The 21,686-nt window shown below is 32.1% G+C and overlaps 1 protein-coding gene across 2 annotated transcripts in view; it reads right to left on the reverse strand.

The window, feature by feature from the left end:
- The window catches only part of Mlc1 (Myosin light chain alkali), a 30,712-nt gene that overhangs the window by 3,396 nt on the left and 5,630 nt on the right, over positions 1-21,686 (reverse strand). For both annotated transcript variants that reach the window (XM_072529607.1, XM_072529606.1), the window contains exons 2-5: positions 11,612-11,639; positions 5,591-5,731; positions 5,342-5,509; positions 2,662-2,748 (exon numbers count right to left, since the gene is read on the reverse strand). In XM_072529607.1, coding sequence (XP_072385708.1) covers positions 2,662-2,748; positions 5,342-5,509; positions 5,591-5,731; positions 11,612-11,639 — 424 coding nt within the window. The remainder of the gene's footprint in view (positions 1-2,661; positions 2,749-5,341; positions 5,510-5,590; positions 5,732-11,611; positions 11,640-21,686) is intronic.

Here is a 21,686-nt window from a genome sequence, read left to right on the forward strand (position 1 = left end):
TTCTTCGAAAGATGTGGTCTGATCAAGTCACGCGTTTAGGAGTTGCATTAATATGTGATCATTTAATAAAAGAATTATCTAAAAAGAAGCTAAGGAAACGCCGTCGTTGGTGGGTACGATCATGGGTATTAAGAAGACAAGACTTAGGAGTTTCAAAACTTCTATTGAGAGAATTAGCAGAAGAAGATCCAAATGTATACCTTAATCATCTTCCCACGAATGAAGCAAAATTTGATAAACTTCTTACAATGGTTACACCGTTAATTTAAAAAGAAAATATATGATGAGGGATGCTTTGCCCGCAAGAGTAAAATTGCAAATGGTCTTATGTCTTCTTCAGTTATACCACTCATGTTCAAATCTTCAATAAGAAATTTAAAAGCATTTTCGCAACGATATCGGTTTTTATAATCCTCCGTTTTATAATCCCATAGACACAAATACTTTTTAAACTGTTTCAACTTCCAAGAACAAATACCTGTGCCCTTACATTTGAAAACATAGGTAGCAGGTAGGTATGTATCGTCCAAATACGCCATTCCTCGACACTATGGCGCTCACGACTGACTGTAAAAGTGAATTATTTAATTATTGTGTTTACACATTTATTTCTCCTTTAACCACGTTGAAAATTGAATGCTACAAGTGAAAATATTGAGCATGTTTAATTCTTTCAATGCCATTTAATGACAACATTCAATGACACTTTTATGTTTACATGGATCAATTTGGTTGCTCCGTCGAAATTGAAAGGCAAAAGTGAACCATGTAATTTCGCTTTAACAAAGTAATAGATAATAGAAATATCTCAAGAATTTAACATAAGGAGCAATTGTTTAAATGACTACTACACGTGATGCCAACTCTCAAAGAAATTTATTTATGATTATTTTCTAACCATGAATTTTCGTTCATGAAACTTCTAACGAGTAAGAAATTTTAGACGATTTTTTAATGTGATTTGACAATAATGTTCCTCAACTATCACATTCAATCAGACAAAATCAATCAAATTCTCATATACCCTGACAGGAAAGAAGATAGAGTGCAATAGAAAAGAAAGAAGGACTGAATACCCAACATTTGAACGCTTCACTACGTTGCTGGCATAAAACTGCTTGTTGTAGACATTTTTTTACTTTTTTTTTTAAAATAGAGAGGATTCTGTCGTTGTGACATGAGTTTTTTAAAGTTTCAAATTCCGACCCATAGAACAGGAGAAAAGTTGTTAGATGTACATTTCTAAATAAAAGTCTACGTTTCTAAAAATTAAAATACAACTCATTTCCTATTTTCTAAAACTACTAAAACATGCGATATTTATAAATAATATAATATATCATGTATATATTTGACAACCTATCAAATATGTTATTAGCGGATTCGTGAGTATTACTATTTCCTGGTTATTTAGTGTCCCAACATACGAAGCTTCCTTTGTGGTACTACTTGGGTCGGGCGACCCTATCATACAGATAAATTAAATTGAACGTTCATACCGTGTGGTGGCACAGGTCTTCGTATAAACATTTAGTTTAAACTTAATGATAGGTTGCCCAGCTCAAGTGACAACCTCACCTGCCAGGACATTTAGTGAGTTTAGACAAGACAGCTATGACAATACTAAAATTATTTATTGTTAGCTTACCTTTGTTTACAATAAGTGGAAGTTACTAACACATAACCTGACGGCAGTAACAGAAACATTTGTAAAACAATTTGATTCTTTGTGGTTATAATTATTAAAATACTGTTACCAAACTCAAAAAAATCTGAAGTATTGAAATACTATAATATCAAGCGTTTTCAAAAGACCGTTGTTTTACGATAATGAAATTTTTGGAAATAGTGCCACTGTTGGGACCTTCGTCACGCAAAAAGAATTCCTGTAACGCATTTAAATTTGGAACAATATAGCAAGCTGTAAAAATCAAACCAATTAACTAGTCCAGATGGATTACAACAGATAATATAATATCTTAATAATTTAGTTGTCTCTAAGCTACTCGGTAAAATAGTGCTAAACAATATATTGATTACCGTTCAATTAGCCTATTGAAAATATACCTTATGAAGATCATTCATGACATAAGATGTAAGAAAGGCAAGACATGGTTTTTGAAATTACCCGTATGTCATTGAGTTTGTATTTGTAGTCAACTAGATACAAGAGAGATCAGTTTACGATCAGTGACCCAAAATTATTTAGAACTACGGAAGGACACGCCTTACATACATTTAAGCTACAAATCAAAGAACATAAAACAACAATTAATATATTTTTTTTATTTATGGCTGTCAGAAAAAAAAGCTGCTACTTAAATGGGAAAATAGGCAGATACATCTCGTCGGTCTCAAGATTTGAGTTTGTACAGACCTGGGAATATTTGATGATAAAGAATAACTCCATAACTTAAAATCATAAGATGCTCAAGTTTCCAAATTTCAACATAAAGACTCTGATAAAAAGTTTGTTACGCATCTTTAAGAGCTCCTATTAAACTAGAAGATTTTATGTTTGTTATGGATAAATTTATACCTATTTAATTTTTATTGTTTTATCTTTTGTGTTGTCTGGCATGAATACATTTCACTATTTTTGTTTATACCGGAAAACTTACTAAACGTTTCTAAGAGACTACAAGCAAAACTAATACTTACGTTCGTAAGGGATGAAGCCATCTTCATCTTCTTTATCCATACAATCGGCTAAGACTTCTTCTGTTTCTGCGTCTGCTAACCTTTCACCTAGAAATAAAAAAATAATAGATTTGAATAGGTCATTAAATGGAACACATGACACGTTATATGATACACATGATACCCAAGAGCTACAAGAACTAAAAAAATAAGGATCGTATTTAAATTCCTGATGTCTAAAAATATCCATATTTGGTAATTATTATTATTCAGATTCAGCCACAAGGCTTACATTCCTTCTAAGGGAAAAATTCACTTATCCCAGATACCTACGGTATCAAATTGAGCTTCGCAACTACAGTATTATTGTTTTTGATGCTAAAACCTGAGTGAGTGTAGTTCAGTAGCTGAGATAGTGGGTTCATCGTTAGACAGAACCAAAAATTGGACTCAGCGATTCCCCTTTAACAGGCCCCGATTAATTGGGATATCTGCAGCTTTGATATTGTTTTGACCAGGTATTTGAAGGTGAATTTCAGTCTTTTACTCTGTCATTATAGGCTATAAAAAGGTCACTATAATATATTTTCAGTATATCTATAAGCCATTGATGCGGCACTGAATCAAAGGCCTTCTTGTAGTCAGTGAAGGCAGTAAAAAGGTTCCTTTTTTTGGTATGTGCCTAGTTAGAAATGACTTCGATGATGAAATGAAGTCGATAATAAGTTGTTCTTTGCAACTGATGGAACCCTTAGCGCACACAGTTGGTAGATACACCGGGATATACAGGATGTGACCAATTTGTACAAAGATGTATAAGATAGGTAATGGGACGGTACGATGGATTTATGATGTTGTTTTGATTCTTAGGCATTAGATAAGTGGTTTCCTGCGTAAGAAATGAAGGAATTTATAGTAGTAGTTAACTAATATTTATAAATGCTCATGGACTCAAAAACTTCTTTAGCCAGAATTTTTGAACACCGTTTGGTCCAGGAGATTTCCAGTTATAAAGCTCTTTGATAATGTCGAGACTTCTTTAGTGGTGAAAGGTTCGTGAGGAATATTACTCTAGTGTTAACAGTTGTTCGTCGTGTCTTCAATCTATCCAGCATTGATGTTATGAGTAGCTGGCGTTGACAGCGAGAATTTATTTTCATTTTCTACAGTGAAATTCAGTTTTCTTTAGAAAGGCTTTTCTCTGCATGCTCAAAACGTATATTATCCCATTTACGGTTGTTACTGACTTTCTTTCTTCTTAGGCGGCCTTAATAAATGGAGAGTTTTTGTTTTAATGTGTCCAGGTAGCGTTGAGCTGTGTTATTTTCTGGATCATGTTGTGAGTGTCTTGGAGTGTTTAGCATTATTTCTTCACCTCTTTTGATTACTTTTCGACTTCTTAATGCTCTAATGTATTCCGTAAGTTGTTTAATATCCCTACGCAGTGGTTTAATTTTCTTTATTAGTAGTTCATTTTTTACAGGATGCAATTCTGTTTTCAATCCTTCCGTTATTATTACCCCGTCGTCTTCTGATTTTAAGTCTCATAACATTAGCAATTGCTGTTGCTGCACAGTAAATCAGCATATGCAAATATTCCAATGTATGGGCTTCTTCGATATAATTGTGTAGAACTTCAGTGTGTACAAGTTGTATTAGCGCACCTAGTTTTTTAGAAGAGTTTATTTTTGATAGCGGTGGTCTGCTGAGTGAGTTTGTTCCATTAAACTCTTGTACGGTACGTGCCATTTCGCTTACCAGTCTAATTATTACAATATTTTCTAAGATATATAATTTGCTGAATAACTATTAGTCATATGAATGTATATTTTAAAATGTAGGAAAAATTCAATCCCGGTAATTTAAATAACGTCTATTAATGACAAAAGTGGACCATATTATACCTATATCTAAATGAAGTCTAAAAACGTCCATATTTGGTAGTAATTATAATCATTACTAATACAATATTTCCTTGGATATTAGACTCGGTGTCAAATTTGTCAATTTAAGTACACATGGAAGGATTTTGCGTCTGGTAGCGTTGTGTTTAACGTGTTGTTTAATTAAGCAACATTAAAATTAATTGAGAAAACAGTCAAACGAAGTGCTTTTAAATGTTTAAGGATTATGACCATATGTGTCTAATAATTTGATATATTATTAAAGATCTGTGTTGTATTGTATTGATTTAAACGAGAATTGATACTGCGGTTTGGGGTTCCAATGTCAACTGAACAACCGAAATTTCGAAATACTATCTCGGTCCGGGAAATACTTGGAACCAACTAAAACTCATGGAAGCACATGCCGATCGTCGCTACATGACATCTGATAATATTTACCGCAATAGCCGAAAGAGCTGTCCTTAAGTTCGTAACTTAAGTTGACCTATAAGTTTTGAAACGGCTATATTTTTAAACGTAACTTAGAATAACTTAAAAATTGCTTAAAATCAACCATTTTGACTTAAAATAATTATTTAAAAGTGAATAAATAATTACTTAAAGTGATGTAAATAATCACTTCGTGATTTAAAGAAAATAGCATAGCGGATTTTTGTAAACCTAGAGGTAAAAATCATTGGGACAAAAATATCTGATAGGTATACGGATACATAGAGAGATATTAAAATAATAGGGAACGTGAAAAAAAGCTATTTAAACTTGAATCGATGATTTCTAGAAACATTTTAACTTACCAAGAGAAAGGAGTGTGTGGGAAAGTTCAGCAGCCATCATTTTGCCGTTTTCTTCTTTGTCGTACAACTTGAGACATTCGAGGAAATCGTCGAAGTTACCCTGTTCTTTGTCTTTCTTTACTTGGCTGAAGATGGGAAGGAATTCATCTAGTTTCAATTTCTTTTCGTCTAAAACATTTAATTAATTCATTATGGGAGGCTACGTATTAATAGAGGTTATCTAGACTAATCTTGACTAGATTTACTTACTCTTCTTCTTAGTTCCACCAACTTTTTCTATTGTGACCAAGGTTGGGTTGAGGTTGAGGGCCCTGAGCATGTCTCCCAAGTTAACAGCATCAACTGTGCCATTTCCCTCAAAGTCGTAGATGGAAAAGACAAAGTTGGCCCCTGAAAATATTTTAATTATATATTCGTTTTATAGTTTTATTATCAGTAGTAATATCCCTGGGACATTGATAACAGACGAGATAATTTCATGACAATCGAAAGCTCGTTCCTTGGTAACAGCACGAAGCCGAAGGCTGAGTGCTGTTACCAAGCAACGAGCTTGAGAAATTTGTCATGAAATTATGAGGCATTCATCAATGTCCGAGGGATATTCGGCGGATAATTTTTCGAAAAAAAAAAATGTTCATTCAACTCATATTCTCGTCCGCAGCAAAATTCCATGAATATTCCCCAAATATATTTGTGACTGTAGGTTGTATTTCTGGGAATTTTTTCTTTGATTAGCGCATTTATACTTTGAACATTCTCATTGCCGAAACGTGACATTTTGAAATTTATTTGGATGAAGTTGTCAAACTTGATCGTGTTGTCATAGGGATTGAAAATTGCACTGAATGCAATTATCAGTCTAATGTTGACATGATTGGGTGAAATTGTTCCACATGACACAAAATGACGAAATTTGAATGGTTGTTAGAACAGTCGAAAAATTATCACAGAAATGAACAAAAATTAGTTCTTAAGAAAACAATAAAATGTTATAACTATTTCCGAAATAGTTTTTTTTTTTAATTTTCACTATCTTTTAAAAGATATTTGAATATTGATTAATATTATGGTCGTGCCTTTTAGTTTAAGTGCTGCTCCAGAAGAACAATAAAATTAAGGGTTGAAAGTCTTAGTTTTTGCTTAGAGTTATTAGCTCTTAGAGTTTAAAATAAGCGAGTTATGAGACGTTAATGACATAAGTGAACAAATGGGTAATTGCAATCACGTAAGTATCATGAACGTAATTTATGTAATTAGAGCAAGACCACTATTACAGTTAGCACATATTGGTAAGTAATTTCCAAATAATAGCCCCAATGCAGTCGTGGAGAACTGTTTATAGCGGCGGTCAACAGGGTCCTCATAGTGATGATAATTTCCAGCCTTCGAAAGAAAAAGTCACAGTATCTCACAGATACATTGTAGTGGGTATATTCCTCTTTATTTTATCTTCCGTTTGATAAATGTCACTTTTTCCGTCTAATAAATGTCAAATAGAAGAGAATTGAGTATGATATTTTAATCAAAAGAAATTTCTTTGCTATAGTTTGTTTTCCGCATTACCTTGTCTACATATATACATATTGTCTACATATATATTAAAAAGGTTGGAGGTATCTAACTTTATTTTTTAATATGAGCTTTTAATTCCTTTTATACAATGTTTTGTGTAGTCCCCTTATACAGAAGAGAAAACGAAGCACTTAACACTAAATCATTAGACAGTCATAACTCGTGGGTTTTCAACGACGCTGAATATAAATATGATAACGGCGATGGTCCTCGAGCTACCTGGTGCCCAGGGTGAATATCATCTCCTGGAGTTTTATGTTATTTTCATTCCAAATTAGTAAGAAGTTATTACTTGGGGGTTTTTCAAGGTCGGTGAACACAATTTTTATGACGGCAATGATCCTCCAGTGCCCAGGGTGAACCTTGTCTTTCAAAGTTATATAATAGAATAGACTCATTCGAAATCAGTCAAAACTCATTACTCGAAAGTTTTCGAGGTCGATGAACAAAAATATTGTAACAGCGATGATCTTTCAGTTACCTGGAACCCAGTATGGACCTCATCTCCTAAAGTTTTATCTTATTTTTGTTCGAAATCAGTTAAAAGTGATTACTAGAAGTGTTTTTAGAGCTGCTGAACATTATATATATATATATATATATATATATATATATATATATATATATATATATATATATATATATATATATATATATATATACTTCGAGACTATCGCCATCGTAATATTTGCATTCAATGACCACAAAAACCCCCTAGTAATGACTTTTGACTGATTTCAAATTAAAATAACATAAAACTCCAGGAGACGAGCTCCACCCTCCACCAGGTACCTCGGGAACCATTACCGTCATAATATTCGTATTCTGCGACCTCGAAAACCCTCTGAGTAATGACTTTTGACTGATTTCAAATAAAAATAACATACAATTTTAAATGTCCACACTGGGCACTAAAATATAATATATAGTATATAGTGTATAGTATATATTATAGTAGCTTGAGGACCATTGTCGTTATCATATTCTTATTCAACTACCTCGAAAACCCACAAGTAATAAAACTTATTCCTGTCTGAGTTGCAAATTTTTTATTTTCTATGTATTTGGAAATGCATTTTCTTTATGCACAAAATGCAATATTCAATTTACCAGAAAGAATTTTGTTCACAAACTTTTCTGAAACTTTCCCGAATCGAATGCAAAAAGTTGTACAGCGATTCATCTTGCTAAATTTAATGCTTTTTGGTCTTCACTTCCCCACTTAATATTATTTTATCTTTTTTAAATCATCTGATGCCGATCTATTTTTCAACATATAATACATAGGTGTAGATGCGTAATTTCAACGTGAGACCAGACCATCGTATTTCCGCAACTCCGCGTTCATTGTAATTACCGCTGTTGCTTTTTTATTATTTGTAACTTGTTTTTGTAAAACAAACTTGTAGTTTGTTTTAATTTTTTTTCTGTATCAACTTTGTCTAATCCCTTGCCTTCTTTAATTTTATAGGTGTGTTCACTATGTCTTCTTGAGGCCAGAGTTGTTCATAAATCTTTTAACGTGACATTTTTCTTCGATGCTATTTATCTGATATTTTTCTCGTTTTTGTGTATATTAAATACTTTGTGTGCAATCTTTTATTTTCTGTGACATTGTTTTGTATATGAATTTTAAAGCGGTCTCACGAATCTACGTGTTATTAATTTTTACAGTTTCTTTATTGTCTGTAAGCTTCAAAGTTATCTGCAGCAGCGTTATTAAATTAATTTTATATGTTATTTATTGCTCTTTTGCTGCTTTTCCTAATTCCTCAGACCATAAGCATAAATACTTTTTTATATCTAGCCTGTTTTTCCAATCACTCAGACCATAAAAATATGTCTCTTTTACGAATCACTTCATCGGCTACTTGTGTACTGGGTGTTTTAAGATCTGCCATTCTTGAATATCGTCTTATTTAGTTTCTAATTTTACCTATTCTGCCATAAGTTGCATCTTCTATAAGTATATATACCCATTAAGCAGATATGTCTTGTAAAGTTGTTTTCTTTGTTGATTTTAGTAGCCTATTTAGATTTACCTAAATCCTATGAGCAGATCAGTCTTACGCCACTTTTGTTGAACGCAATAGAAAAAACTCTTAATCAACATAATAAGGAGTGATCAATAAGAAATCATTCTCTTAATGAAAACCAGTATGCATACCAAAAAGGAAAATCAACAGAAACAGCACTGGACACAGTAGTTCAGAAAATAAGTCACTCCATATTAATGGAGTGACTGATTTTCTGAACTACTTTGTCCAGTGCTGTTTACATCTTGCATTAACCGCCTTTCTAGACATAGAAAGCACATTTAATATTGCACTACCACATTCTCCTTATGATGCAGCAGCATCAAAAGAAATATACACTACCGTATGTGACTGAATCAAACCAATGCTGAAAAATAGGCTGATTCTACTAGATCTCTAAGAAGAGGTAATTTTAGCCAAAAACAGCTAAGAGCTGTGTACACAGGGGAGTTCTTTGTTCCTTCTTGTGGTCACTCTTGGCGGATGACTTGATTTCGCTCCTTGAAGCACAGAGGGTAGAAGTGCAGACCTATGCGGATGATCTAGTTATTATGGTAAGAGGAAAATATGGTAATGTTCTATCCCGCACACTCCAAAGAGCATTAAACATCCTTACTAGATGGTGCGACAGAAAAAAACTCTGTGTCAATTCTAGTAAAATAGTAGCAGTCAGTTTCGTAAGGAGACAGAACCTAGATAACAACTGTATGCCCGCTCTGTATGAGACAACTATCAAAGAAGCGAATAGGCTCAAATAACTAGGAGTAATTCTAGATAAGTGGCTTACATGGAACGCCCATTTGGTAGTAATAACTAACAAAAAAAACAGATTTCTCATTGGGCATATAATATGGCATATGTGGAAAACATGGGGTTTGAAATCCGAGCAGATGTATTGACTATATGGCTATCATTACATATGGGGCACTAATATGGTCATCTAAATATCAACAAAATACCATTAAAGTGAAGCTAAATAAGTTTCAACGATAAGGTGACTCAAATATTCGAGTTTTCTTCGTTTAATCGTTGACAAAATTTCTGGGTCTTTTCCTATCCTTCGCATTACTTCAAAGTTTATGACTCTTTCAACCCAAGTTATCTTCAGCATTCGACGGTAGCACCACAACTCGAAACTTTCAATATCTTTTATTTTGTTCTGTTTGAGAGTCCAGGCCTCTACACCATATAATAGCGTGTTAAATACGTAGCCCCTTAGCATTCTTAATCGTAGACGGATGCTTATATCTGTGTTGCAGAAGAATTTCCTCATCTTTATGAAGGTGGCCGTGGCAATTTCGATACGTCTTTTTGTTTCATTGTTTTGGTCTTCAGTTTCGTTTATCGGAGTCCCCAAGTATTTGTAACTTGATATTTCTTCAATTTAAATGCCGTTTATACTAATATGTGCTGGTTGTGTTATGTTCTTACTGAAGACCATATACTTGGTTTTTTTGATATTGATACTTATGCCGTAATTGTTGCAGGCAATATTTATATTTGTAAGTAATCGTTGTAATTCTTCTACTGTTCTTGCAACTAGTACAGTGTCGTCTGCGTATCGAATATTATTTACAACCTCTCCATTGATTACGATTCCGTCGTTTGCTTGCAAACGGGTTTCCTGACAGATGCTTTCTCCTCTTTACTCCTCTACTACGTATTTCTATTGCTTGTGATATCTCATTTTCTATTTTGATGTTAGCTTTCTGATTCCAATATAGATTGAGAATTATTCGCAGATCTTTATTATCCATGTCCTTTCTTTCAAGAATGTCTCTTAGCTTGTCATGACGTACTCTGTCAAACGCTTTTTCAAAACCCCTTAATCCAATCTCCCTTAAATCTTCCTCCACATCGTTCAGTCTATTTAGCATAATTATTTTATAAGGATCACTTACATTCATGTCCATAACGTGGCCTACTCATCTTAGGCGGTTTATCTTGATGGTTTTTACGATATCTGCATCACCAAAAAGGTAATCACCAAGGGTAATAGCGAGACCAAAAAGTTAGTTTTTATAATATACTGAAGAGATAAAAGATTAAAATACAGATTTTAATGAGTAGGTATATAGAATTTCGTTAAAGTACCTACTCATCGAGAAGTACTCAACTTTACTAAATGTATAGTAAAAACAGATATGTGCAGTCGCAAGTAATTCAACACAAATAAAAATACTATTACATTTTTAAGAAAAAGACTATTACATCATTGGAATAAATGCTAATGAAAATGACAAAAAGTTTATTAAAACATAGTGTAATTAACACTTAACATTTTATTTTAAGATTGATTATGGTAAAATTTATTGCGATACTAAAATAATTATAAAAAAATGCTATTTTAACTGTTTTATTAAAATTTTCAATCTGTTGTTTAAACCCCAATGTCAAACTACCCATTTCAAAAATAAGTGGGTCAGTATTCCGCAAATTATGAAAACGTTTCATTAAATAAATTCATAGCGATCTAATTATAGAAGACTTTTATTCCCACTACACAAAACAAAATTAGATCTAGTCCTGGCAACTGTTGCCTTATAAGCTGTCGACTTAATTTTAGCCACAAGTATTGCGTTTCATGAAAATATTCAAACGGTCGAACGCTCAACACATATACAAAATGAATTAGAGAATTAAAAATAACTTTTTTACTTACTTTCGACGTCTCTGGCACTTAGATCAGACTGAAAAATACAAGACATTATTAGATGCGAAAAAATTTTGATGAATTTGACATATATATGGTGTCTTAATACGTATTTTTTTAAAGAAAAAATAATCTCCATGTATGGAAACTTTTTTTATTTATTTCTCCTAATAGTTTTGACAATTTAATAAAAACTTTCAAACATATAATACAAAAAACATTATCACAGGCGAATTAATTAATATGTCCAAAAATGGCGACAAAGCATAAAGATTTTACTGCTAAATGGGCATTTTGATCATTAGACTTTTTAATTCTATAGCATTTTTATGAGTTTGATAATAAAATGTTTTAAAATATTAACAGACGCTCCTGTAATTTATCTATGTACAGATTTCTACGTATCTGGTCCTTGGAAATATAATTGAGTGTGTAGAAAAAATAACTCTTTTTCTTGTAGTGATCCGTTTCGTATGTTAGCGAAATCTGCTGCTCTGAAAAGATTTGTGGTTGTTGTGTTGAACCACGTTCCTACTTAGATTTTTCAGTCAGAAAATCCTTCGCCTTTATGGTACTCGTTTTCCTGTTTTTTAGGAAATATGATGGAAAATATTATTAAGAAAGTCAGTAGACAAAATGGAAGTTTGCAAGTAGTTACATCCTAAACAAACAACAGATGCAACAAACAACTATTGTATTGAAGGTCCTGGAAATCAGAAAGAGTCACAGAAACGTCACAAACTCCCCTCCTAGAGATGTGAGACATTGTCGTGATGATGGATCTTCACATCCATTCGTTATTGCTAATTTTTGTGTATAGCTCTGGGTATCAGATGACACCAATATTTCATTAGCTTTCTCCCCGGATACTGGGCTCTATTTGGAATGGCCATACATTCTTTTTTCTTCTGTTGAGACAAACATAGACCAGGAACAAACAAAAAAAGCAAATAAGTTACAAGAATAATTCCGATGATAAGAAACTAGTGAAAAGTAGAAATAGAGATAGAAATAAAGATTTAGTGAACGAACATGTGTTGCACATCGAGAAATGTTAAAGCAAGCCCTCGATTTAAAAAAAAGCTCTACATTATATACTACACCCTATCCAAAACCCACAGACACTTGTTAGATACATAAAAGAACTTTAACATAACATAAATTAAAATCGGAAGCGGTGATTTTAGACATAATCAATAAAATTATTAAGTGACCTTTTTAAAAACAACTGTAACTGTTTAGCTTAGTATTATGCCTAATACAGATCACACACCTTGGGTTTCTTTAGACTTTCTAGAGCATAGGAGCAAAACTGCGATCGTTAGACCTTATAGCGTAGAAGAAAGGTAACCAGTGCTAGTAGCATCATTCTCCTTTTAATGTTTTAAAACACTTTTAAGTATTTATAACTGTTAAAACTATTAGTTGATAAGAGGTCAATTTTCAATTTACATATAGTTTAAATAGAAAATAAATTGAGATGTCAAAAACAAAAACTTTCAAACGATTTTGTAACCCCTTACTACCTATATCTATTTATTTTTCAAAAAGATTTCTTCCTATATTGGCCGTGTGATATATTGTATTTTAATGCAGTCGTGTGATTCTTTTATTATTAATAATATTAAGCTGTAGATTATAGAGTGTAAATCAAATCTACTTTTTGTTTAATATTTTGTTATGTCTATAATAATTCAGACACTATTCTAACTAAACAGATCATCTGTTTTATTTTTGATGTATTTTAAAATGATCGTTTTTCTCAAATGTCTGTTATGAAATCTACCATAAATTGTAAATTAGTTTCGTTATCAGTTATCAATTGCAAATACTCTTTTTCGTGTTGCGCAATTAATAATATATTTTTTTAAAAGTTTTCAAAGCATTTAGGGTCGTTTAATATTCTTTCATTAAATCTAATATAGAAGCTAGAAATATCGAAAGAAGTAGTTCTTTTACAGTTCCTTACAGCTCAAGACATATTATCCTTTAAATATTACCCTTTTGTGTTTTTTTCTTCCTGTCTACAGTTAATTCGAGTTTTTGTATAAAATTAATACTTAATTATTTATAGCATATTTCTTTAGCTTTTATCTACGCCGAGAAATATCAATATGCATGCAACAAAATACCCATGTTCCTGTTGTTTTTAGAACTACGTAAGTTTTTAGAATTTAGGTTTCGATTTTTACAATATCTGTTTAGATATTATTAAACTATTATAACTAACAAACAACATATTTACCCTGCTCTTGTCATCTGCTATCTTATTTTATAACATAACTTGCGGGCTTTTTATACTGAAACGTTTATTGAATATCACTTGCGTTTATATTTAGCTGGCTTATGTCTCATAGTCTTTTTGATGCTATTATACTCATACTTCGTTCTATGGGGAGATATTAAATATAAAATAATTTGTCTAGCTAGTTAAATAGCCCTCAGAAATTTAAGGTGAAACGTGTAACTCCAGGAAAAAGATTATTTAAATGCTTACAGGACAATTATATACTACTGATAATGCACCGATGGTTTCGTTCTCAGGTGCATTGAGCAAAAACGGGTGGTTTTAACTGGTTAGAGAAGGATATTAATTTATGTTCAGATAGTAAGAGTACCTTGAGTCTTTCACAATCAGATACACCTTCCCTGGTGTTCAGGGAAAAAACTAGCATTTAGATGTCGTTATTGGTAGATCGCTTGATCGAAAGGATGTTTGTAGTTTCATGCTTCCTGTTAAACCTTAGATTTTTTCTCAGTATATAGTATAAGAGAATCTACAAAACAATAATTAGCTCAGTGGTCACATATAGATGTGAAACTTGGACCCTTTCAGCTACTGATGAACATCAATTGAGAATAGTTGAGCGCAAAATATTAAGAAAGATATTTGCACCACCATTGTAGGGATGGTTCGTAGAGAATAAAAATGAACTCAGAGCTGAATAAATATCGTTTAATTTGTAAAGTCACAAAGACTAACTGACTTTTTCACTTAGAAAGAATTCCAGATAATCGAGCTCTAAAAGTAATCCAGAACTGAAAACCTCAAGTAAATAGGACAAGAGTAAGGTCTCCCAAAAGATGGATAGACGATGTAGAGGAAGATCTTATAACCATGAACATCAAAGTGTTGTAGTGTTATTACAAGAAGAAATAGAGTATAAGACTTGTCAATTTTTAATATTATATAGTTCTGTTGCAATATTTTTTTAATGCACTTTTTTTTATTTCGCGATAGTTAATTGTAATTTTAATTAAAAACAATAACTATTTATAAACAATATCTTCCTTTTTATGTTGTAAGTAATTCATTGTCGAATAGGCATATTAAAATCGATCTATTAAAAACAAAATAGAAAATTTCAGATATATTTAATAACGTGAAAATACATTTTTAATCTATAAATATACAAATAACTTGAAAATAATTTTGTCTAAACATCAAATAAATGACGAAAATTTTTGAATGAAACTATGCAAGTGTCATCCAAATATGTTTGGCAAAGCTCAGAAGATTTGGTTTCGCATATACAAATTAATTTGAATCATTTTTAAATGATTACGTTAAAAAGTTGTATTAATTTACAATACTGAAACAGTAGATCTATTTCAACTTAAACCTCTAAAAATTTACTTTTTTTTTTGACATAAACATTGACGCTTGGTTTTGGTTAGACGTAATAATATGTTGGAAAAAACTTTTTGAGTTAAACATTATTTGAACTGATACGGTTTACCTACACATAACAGTCCGAGTATTAAATTCATCCATGAACATTTATTTTTCGGAGTAAAGCTCCAGTAAATTTAGCAGCACTCGAAGTGAAAAAGGTTCTGAAACTGCTTTCTTGTGACATGTATAATTTAAATATTATGTTTATATGGGATTAAGCAATCATTGATGATAATAAAATTACATTTTTAACGAACTGAAGTTTGACGTTTCAATTTCAACTCTGGAAATCGTTCTCAAAAAAGAGTCTTTTTAAAAACTATGGGACACATAATTATATAACCAAACGAGTTGTTGATAGTTATCAAAATTGACGTACTTGGCCTTGATCTTATAGGCAACAGTATACTTATTGTTGAAGAAATTTTTGAAGGTGGTGTTTTTACCCTACGGAATATCAAATTCTGACTGTTTTTGCTTGTTTTTTTGTAGTATATTATGTTTGTGTGGTAAGTATTATAGCCATGGTTGTATAACATAGATTATATGGTGATGTATTGTGTGTTGCATATGTATTGTGTAACCGATGTCTTCGCTTCCTATTACTCCACTATTGATGGCATGTTCTTGTTCTTGACTTCTTTTTTTTTGGTATTGGCAAACAAAGCCTGCTACATTCTGCTGATGAGTTTGATACACATTTTTTTTTTCGTTAAGAAGAATGAGACCTGCTTCTTCGACTTTTTTTATGTCTATTTCTTTCCTAATTATTGATGCATCTTCCCATTATGCTCTGTGCTCGTTCTTTCAGGAATGTTTGCATATCTGAGCTCTGTCGAAGTCTCTGTTCTTGATGTATGTTTCATGCTCGTTTACCCTGATACTTAGTGGTCTTGAGGTTTCTATCACGTAGAAATTGTTGCATATACAGAGTATTTTGTAGATGTAGTTTTTTAATCTTTCTTATGTGTTGTTTGGTTTCGTTTTAAACAGGATTGATCTCAATGTGTTGGTTGTTTTAAATTTTTTTGAGATGATGCACTTGTTTCCTATTATTTTTTAATTTTTCTGAAGTCCCTTACAAATGGTATTGTTGTCATCTATCTTTGAGTCACTTCTGGTAAGTTTTTCTGGATTGCTTGTGGTGTTTTGTTGTTTCCTTTCTTCAATCTTAAGGAATTCCTCATTTATAAGCAATATAAATAGAAGGACGTTTGAATAAAAGATAATGAAATAGATTAACCTGTCACGTAGGGGTAAAGATGGGACAACGTGCCATACGCCATATGATACAAGAACATTTCTGGGAAAAAGGAAATAATATAATCCCACTCTCGGTACAAAATATCAATGGATACATTTGTTTTTGAGTATGCTGAAACTATAGTTTTTTCAATATAATCTTTCATTGGAAATAGAAAAAAGAGAAATTTGCAGAGATGTCCAGCAAAGGAACAGCCTTTATTTTTAAATATGGTCACAATATTTTCCTATATATGAACTATAAGAACTACTATTACACAACTACTATAAAATATGAGTCATGCTGTAGTAAGCAGATCTTAGGAAAGTTTAAAAAAAGTAAAAAAAAACCTTTCTTTTTAAAATGGTATACAATTTTTATTAAAATTATAAAATTATCCAAAATGGATGTAATTATTGGATCCATTAATAGATCTATTAATTGTCACAACGGTTTCGATACTATGAGATGATCATCAGTGAAAACCCGCAAATAAGTATCACTACTTAAAAATGAAAACAAAATGGTATAATTTTACGTTACGTTAAATTTACGGCTAACCACATATTTCAAATTATTTCATGTTTTTAGTTTTTTTTTAACTACGGTATACAGCCAACCACTGGGATTTTTTCTTTTAAATTTTATAAAAAAGTATTAAAAGAACTTTTTTTATTATATGATACATTAAATTAATTAAAATTTAATTCGATATAAAATATTATGCACTTTTTACCTATTTTTATTTCTCCTTTTACTCAGAATTATTATAATTTAAAACTTAAACAACTCTCTTTTTATTAGTTTACCTACATTGTAGATTTCTCATGGTGACCTGAAGGTAACATTATTTTTTCTTTATTTTTATTTTCACTTTAGAATGAAGGTAAAAGCTCTTGTATATTGTTAATATACAAGATAGTAGAGTATAGTTACACATATACTATAGTATAATTACACCTCTCACTTAAGTAATCAATATTTTTATCTTACAATTAAGTAAACATTGTGCTTTGATACTAAATGATAGAGACGGACATATTTTTTCCATTTTATTAAATATTTAATGTAACATTTTAACTGCTTTAACTGCTGATGTTTTTGAACTCGATTTATTATTTAAGTAAAGGTGTAAATATTGTCACGAAATAACGATTTTATTTATCAAGAAAAATTGTTTGGTAAGAAAATTATTAGTATACAAGCGGCTAAACGTTGTATTGAATTGATCGGTGAGCATGTCTAATGCGTTCTCTCACCATGACATTTTTTTGCGTTTGGATTTACGTTTATGTCAAAAATAACTTAAGTGAAATAATTTTACTGCACTATGTAGTAATATTTGGGGCCTAGTTATTAAAAAGAAAGTTATTATTTTCCTATAGACTCTAAAAATAAATAATACTAATTAATTGTAAATAGCCCTGAACATCTTAGCATCATTTTTATAGCTTAATTTATGCATTTAACACTTTAACCGATATTAAGACACCAAATATGTATGGATTTCCTAAACTAAAACATGCTTTTCAAAAACGAACTAAAATATGATAAAGCAACTGAATAAAACGTATGTTTACGTATTTTTACGAAAAAATATTAACTTGAATTTAGTTTAGTTAGTTTTTGATATTTCGTATGTGTATTATGTAAGTGTAAGTAGGTGAGCACAACATATAGACATATAAAAAAAGAGACGACACATAAAAATACACATGTTTATTTGGCATAACAGGACACCACATTTAGTAAAAACATAAAAAAAAATATGAGAACGATTATGTCTCACATGGACGAAGTGGAAAATTGTGAAAATTTACTGTTCGAACACGTGTTATTTTTCGTAAACATTATTAGCTTTCTAAAAATAATTTTCAGCATAATTTAGCTATTTTCTAAATCAAATAAGTATGAAAATGTATAAACATGATTTTAGTGAATTCCTAATGCTGATGGCTTACTTGTTTTTCATTAAGTCGATTTTTAAACCATGAATTTCTTACTTCAAATAGACAAACATAAACATATATATTAAATAATTTGTTTAATAACCTCTAGTAAGTGTTTCATCAAAATAGTGATTTTATTATAAAAACCTTTCCCGTAAGAACTGGTGCTAGAGATGTAGGAATCACTGATACTACTACTGTAGGCTTATTGTCAAGCCAATATCTATTACCGCTTCATAATGTCAATTAGATAATAGGGTAGTAAAGTAGGAAAAATTGGAAACGAAGTATGAGTAGGATTGAGTAGGAAACGAAGATTGGTTTGACGAAGAATGTAGATCCATGTACCAACAGAAAAATGAATCATATAAGAGACTTCAGAAGCGCAGAACGAGATCAAACCTGGAAGACTGTAAAAATCTTAGACGAGAAGAAAAAAGGACGTTTAGATGGAAAAAGAAAGAGCCATACGAAAACGCTCTAAACGAGATTGTTAACCACTACAATAGAAAAGACTCGTGAAAATTCTACCAGAAGATAAACAGCTGCAGAAAAGAATTCAAACCCAGAATAACAGCATGTAAAGACAGAGATGGTCCAATCATTGTGAAGAACTGCTTAGCAACTGTCGTGAAGAAGACCAAATAGAAATTACTTTGCCTGAAATGGATGAAACCGCTCAAGAGCCGCCCCCCATCGAAGAAGAAATTAGAGAAGCCATTTCAAAACTGAAAAATAACAAAGCCCCTGGTTTGGACAATCTTCTTGCCCAACTCTTTAAAAATGGTGGTGACATCCTTTTTAAACACATGCATAAATTAGTAACCGAAATCTAGCAACGGAAGGAAACGCCCGCGAACTGGAAATTAGGTGTAATGCACCCTCTTCACAAAAAGGGAGATATGATGTTGAGTGATAATTATAGAAGCATCACCCTACTTTACGTGACATATATAGTATTGTCCAACGTATTGTACAGAATATTGATCCGCTATGCTGAAAAAATAGTTGGGAAGTACCAGTGCGGTTTCCGACCCAATAAATTAACAACGGATCAAATCTTCACAGTCAGGCAGATTCTTGAGAAAACGCTTAAGTTCGGAGTCGACACCCACCACATATTCGTGGATTTAAAAGTGGCATACGACCGTCAACAATAGACATTATTGCTAGGTCCACAATCTCTGATCAAAGCATTTCGATCACTAAGGGCGTCTGCACTGAAAATGGAATTAAAAATAAACGCACAAAAAACCAAGTATATGTATTGTACTAGATCAGGCAACCAGATACCTAGATTAATTGATGATCTGGAACTGGAAGATGTGGACATCTTCGTCTACCTGAGCTCGCTGCTGACCAAAGACAATAATGTCAGCGAAGAAATTAAAAGAAAAATAGTGCTTGCCAATTAGTGCTATTATGGCTGGAGGAAACAGATGGCCCCAAAACTACCCAAAAAAATTAAAGTTACCATATATAAAACACTAATAAGGCCAGTGTTAACATACGGGTCAGAAACGAGGTCACTTATACAGAACGACCAAGAAATGCTTAAACGTTTCGAGAGAAAAATTCTAAGGAAAATATATAGGGGAGTCCTAGAACAGGGTTTGTGGCGTAGGCGCTACAACTTTGAGTTATACAGAAGTTTTGGGGAACCTGACGTTGTAAAATGTATTAAATTAGTACGCCTTCGATGGATAAGACATGTAATTAGGCGAGATGAAGATGCAACGATCAAAAAAATTTTCGACCGAAGAGGACCAGTGGGAAGACGAGCCAGAGGAAGACCAAAAGTTACGTATCAAGATAACATAGAGGATGATCTAAAATTCATCGGAGTTAAAGCATGGAGAAGAATTGCCAGATATAGGGCGAACGGAAGATTGTTCTGAAGAAGGCTTTGGCTCATAACGAGCTTTAATGCCACTGATGATGATGAAATTAGGAAGAATAATAGAAAAGAAAATTTTGATGATCTAAGCTGGTAATGTGACTTTGATAGAAAATAATGAAAGGTAATTAGAGCGAAGACTAAAGGTGTAGAAGAAAATTTAACTTAGTATCCGAGATCTTCTTTATTGGAAGATATAATTACTATTCCAAATAATATGGTTACTGTGAGGAATAAAATTATTTTTGGGACATATTAGCTGCAGGTGTTTGGGATCAGTAATAAATAAAGGTGTAAAATAGAATTGGACCAGAAGGAAAACTGCAATTGAAGAAAAATGGTGTTATTACGACAAAAGATTTTCATAAAACCAGGTATAATGTATGGCATTGAATGCTGTGTGGGATTCAATGCCATACATGGTGGTTGTGAAATATGTGTGGTGAAAAATAGATTCAAATGGTTAAGGTCGTTAAACTATAAAATTAAAATCGCCCAATAAGATTTGTTGCGGTATATCGAGTTCCTGAAAGGAATAGGAGAGGAATGTCAATACAGACAGGGGACCTCGTAGAGGACGAGGTCATATATGTGTAGGAGATTAGCGTTAATATGTTTCAATACAGACACATACAAAGAACAGTTATTAGAAAAAATTGTCCCACAAAGGGATACGAGCATGATGTTTGGAGGGACCAAATTAAAAATTAATATATTAGAGGAAGTTTGGATCTGCTGTGATCTAACACAATATGGTTACAGTGGTTATGGTACCTTACATTTTAAGATTGCTGTCGAGTGCTTAAATGGTCTATGAAAGCAAAGTCAAGAAAGATCTTCTAGAGGACGAGGTCACATGAATAATATTGAACAATATATAGAAATAAAATTAGGAAAAGTGGTCCTACAAAGGGATAAAATTAAAAATATTGATGATCTTAAAAAAAAATAATATTGGACTAGATCATAGACAATAACTAGATAGAATTTGTTAACATAAATAAGTACCAATTATTACAACTTGAAGTATTGAAAGAATTTGTAGCGCTGTTATATTTTCTTTAAACGTACATCACCCTCAAAGAGATTATAATCATAATCATTATCAACCTGTACGTGTCAACTGCTGGCCATAGGTTTCCCTCGGCTCTTTCTATCTGTCTCTGTCTGGTGCGGCTTACATCCAGTTATTGCTAATATGCTTCAGATTTTCGGTTCATCTGGTTAGCGAACATCCTCTGCTCCGTAGTGCTTCTTGTCTTGCCTCTAAGCGACAATACGGTTTGTCCATCGTTTGTCTGATAATCTGGCGACGTGTC

Source organism: Diabrotica undecimpunctata, chromosome 4 (genome assembly GCF_040954645.1).
Source record: "Diabrotica undecimpunctata isolate CICGRU chromosome 4, icDiaUnde3, whole genome shotgun sequence".
NCBI lineage: Eukaryota > Metazoa > Arthropoda > Insecta > Coleoptera > Chrysomelidae > Diabrotica > Diabrotica undecimpunctata.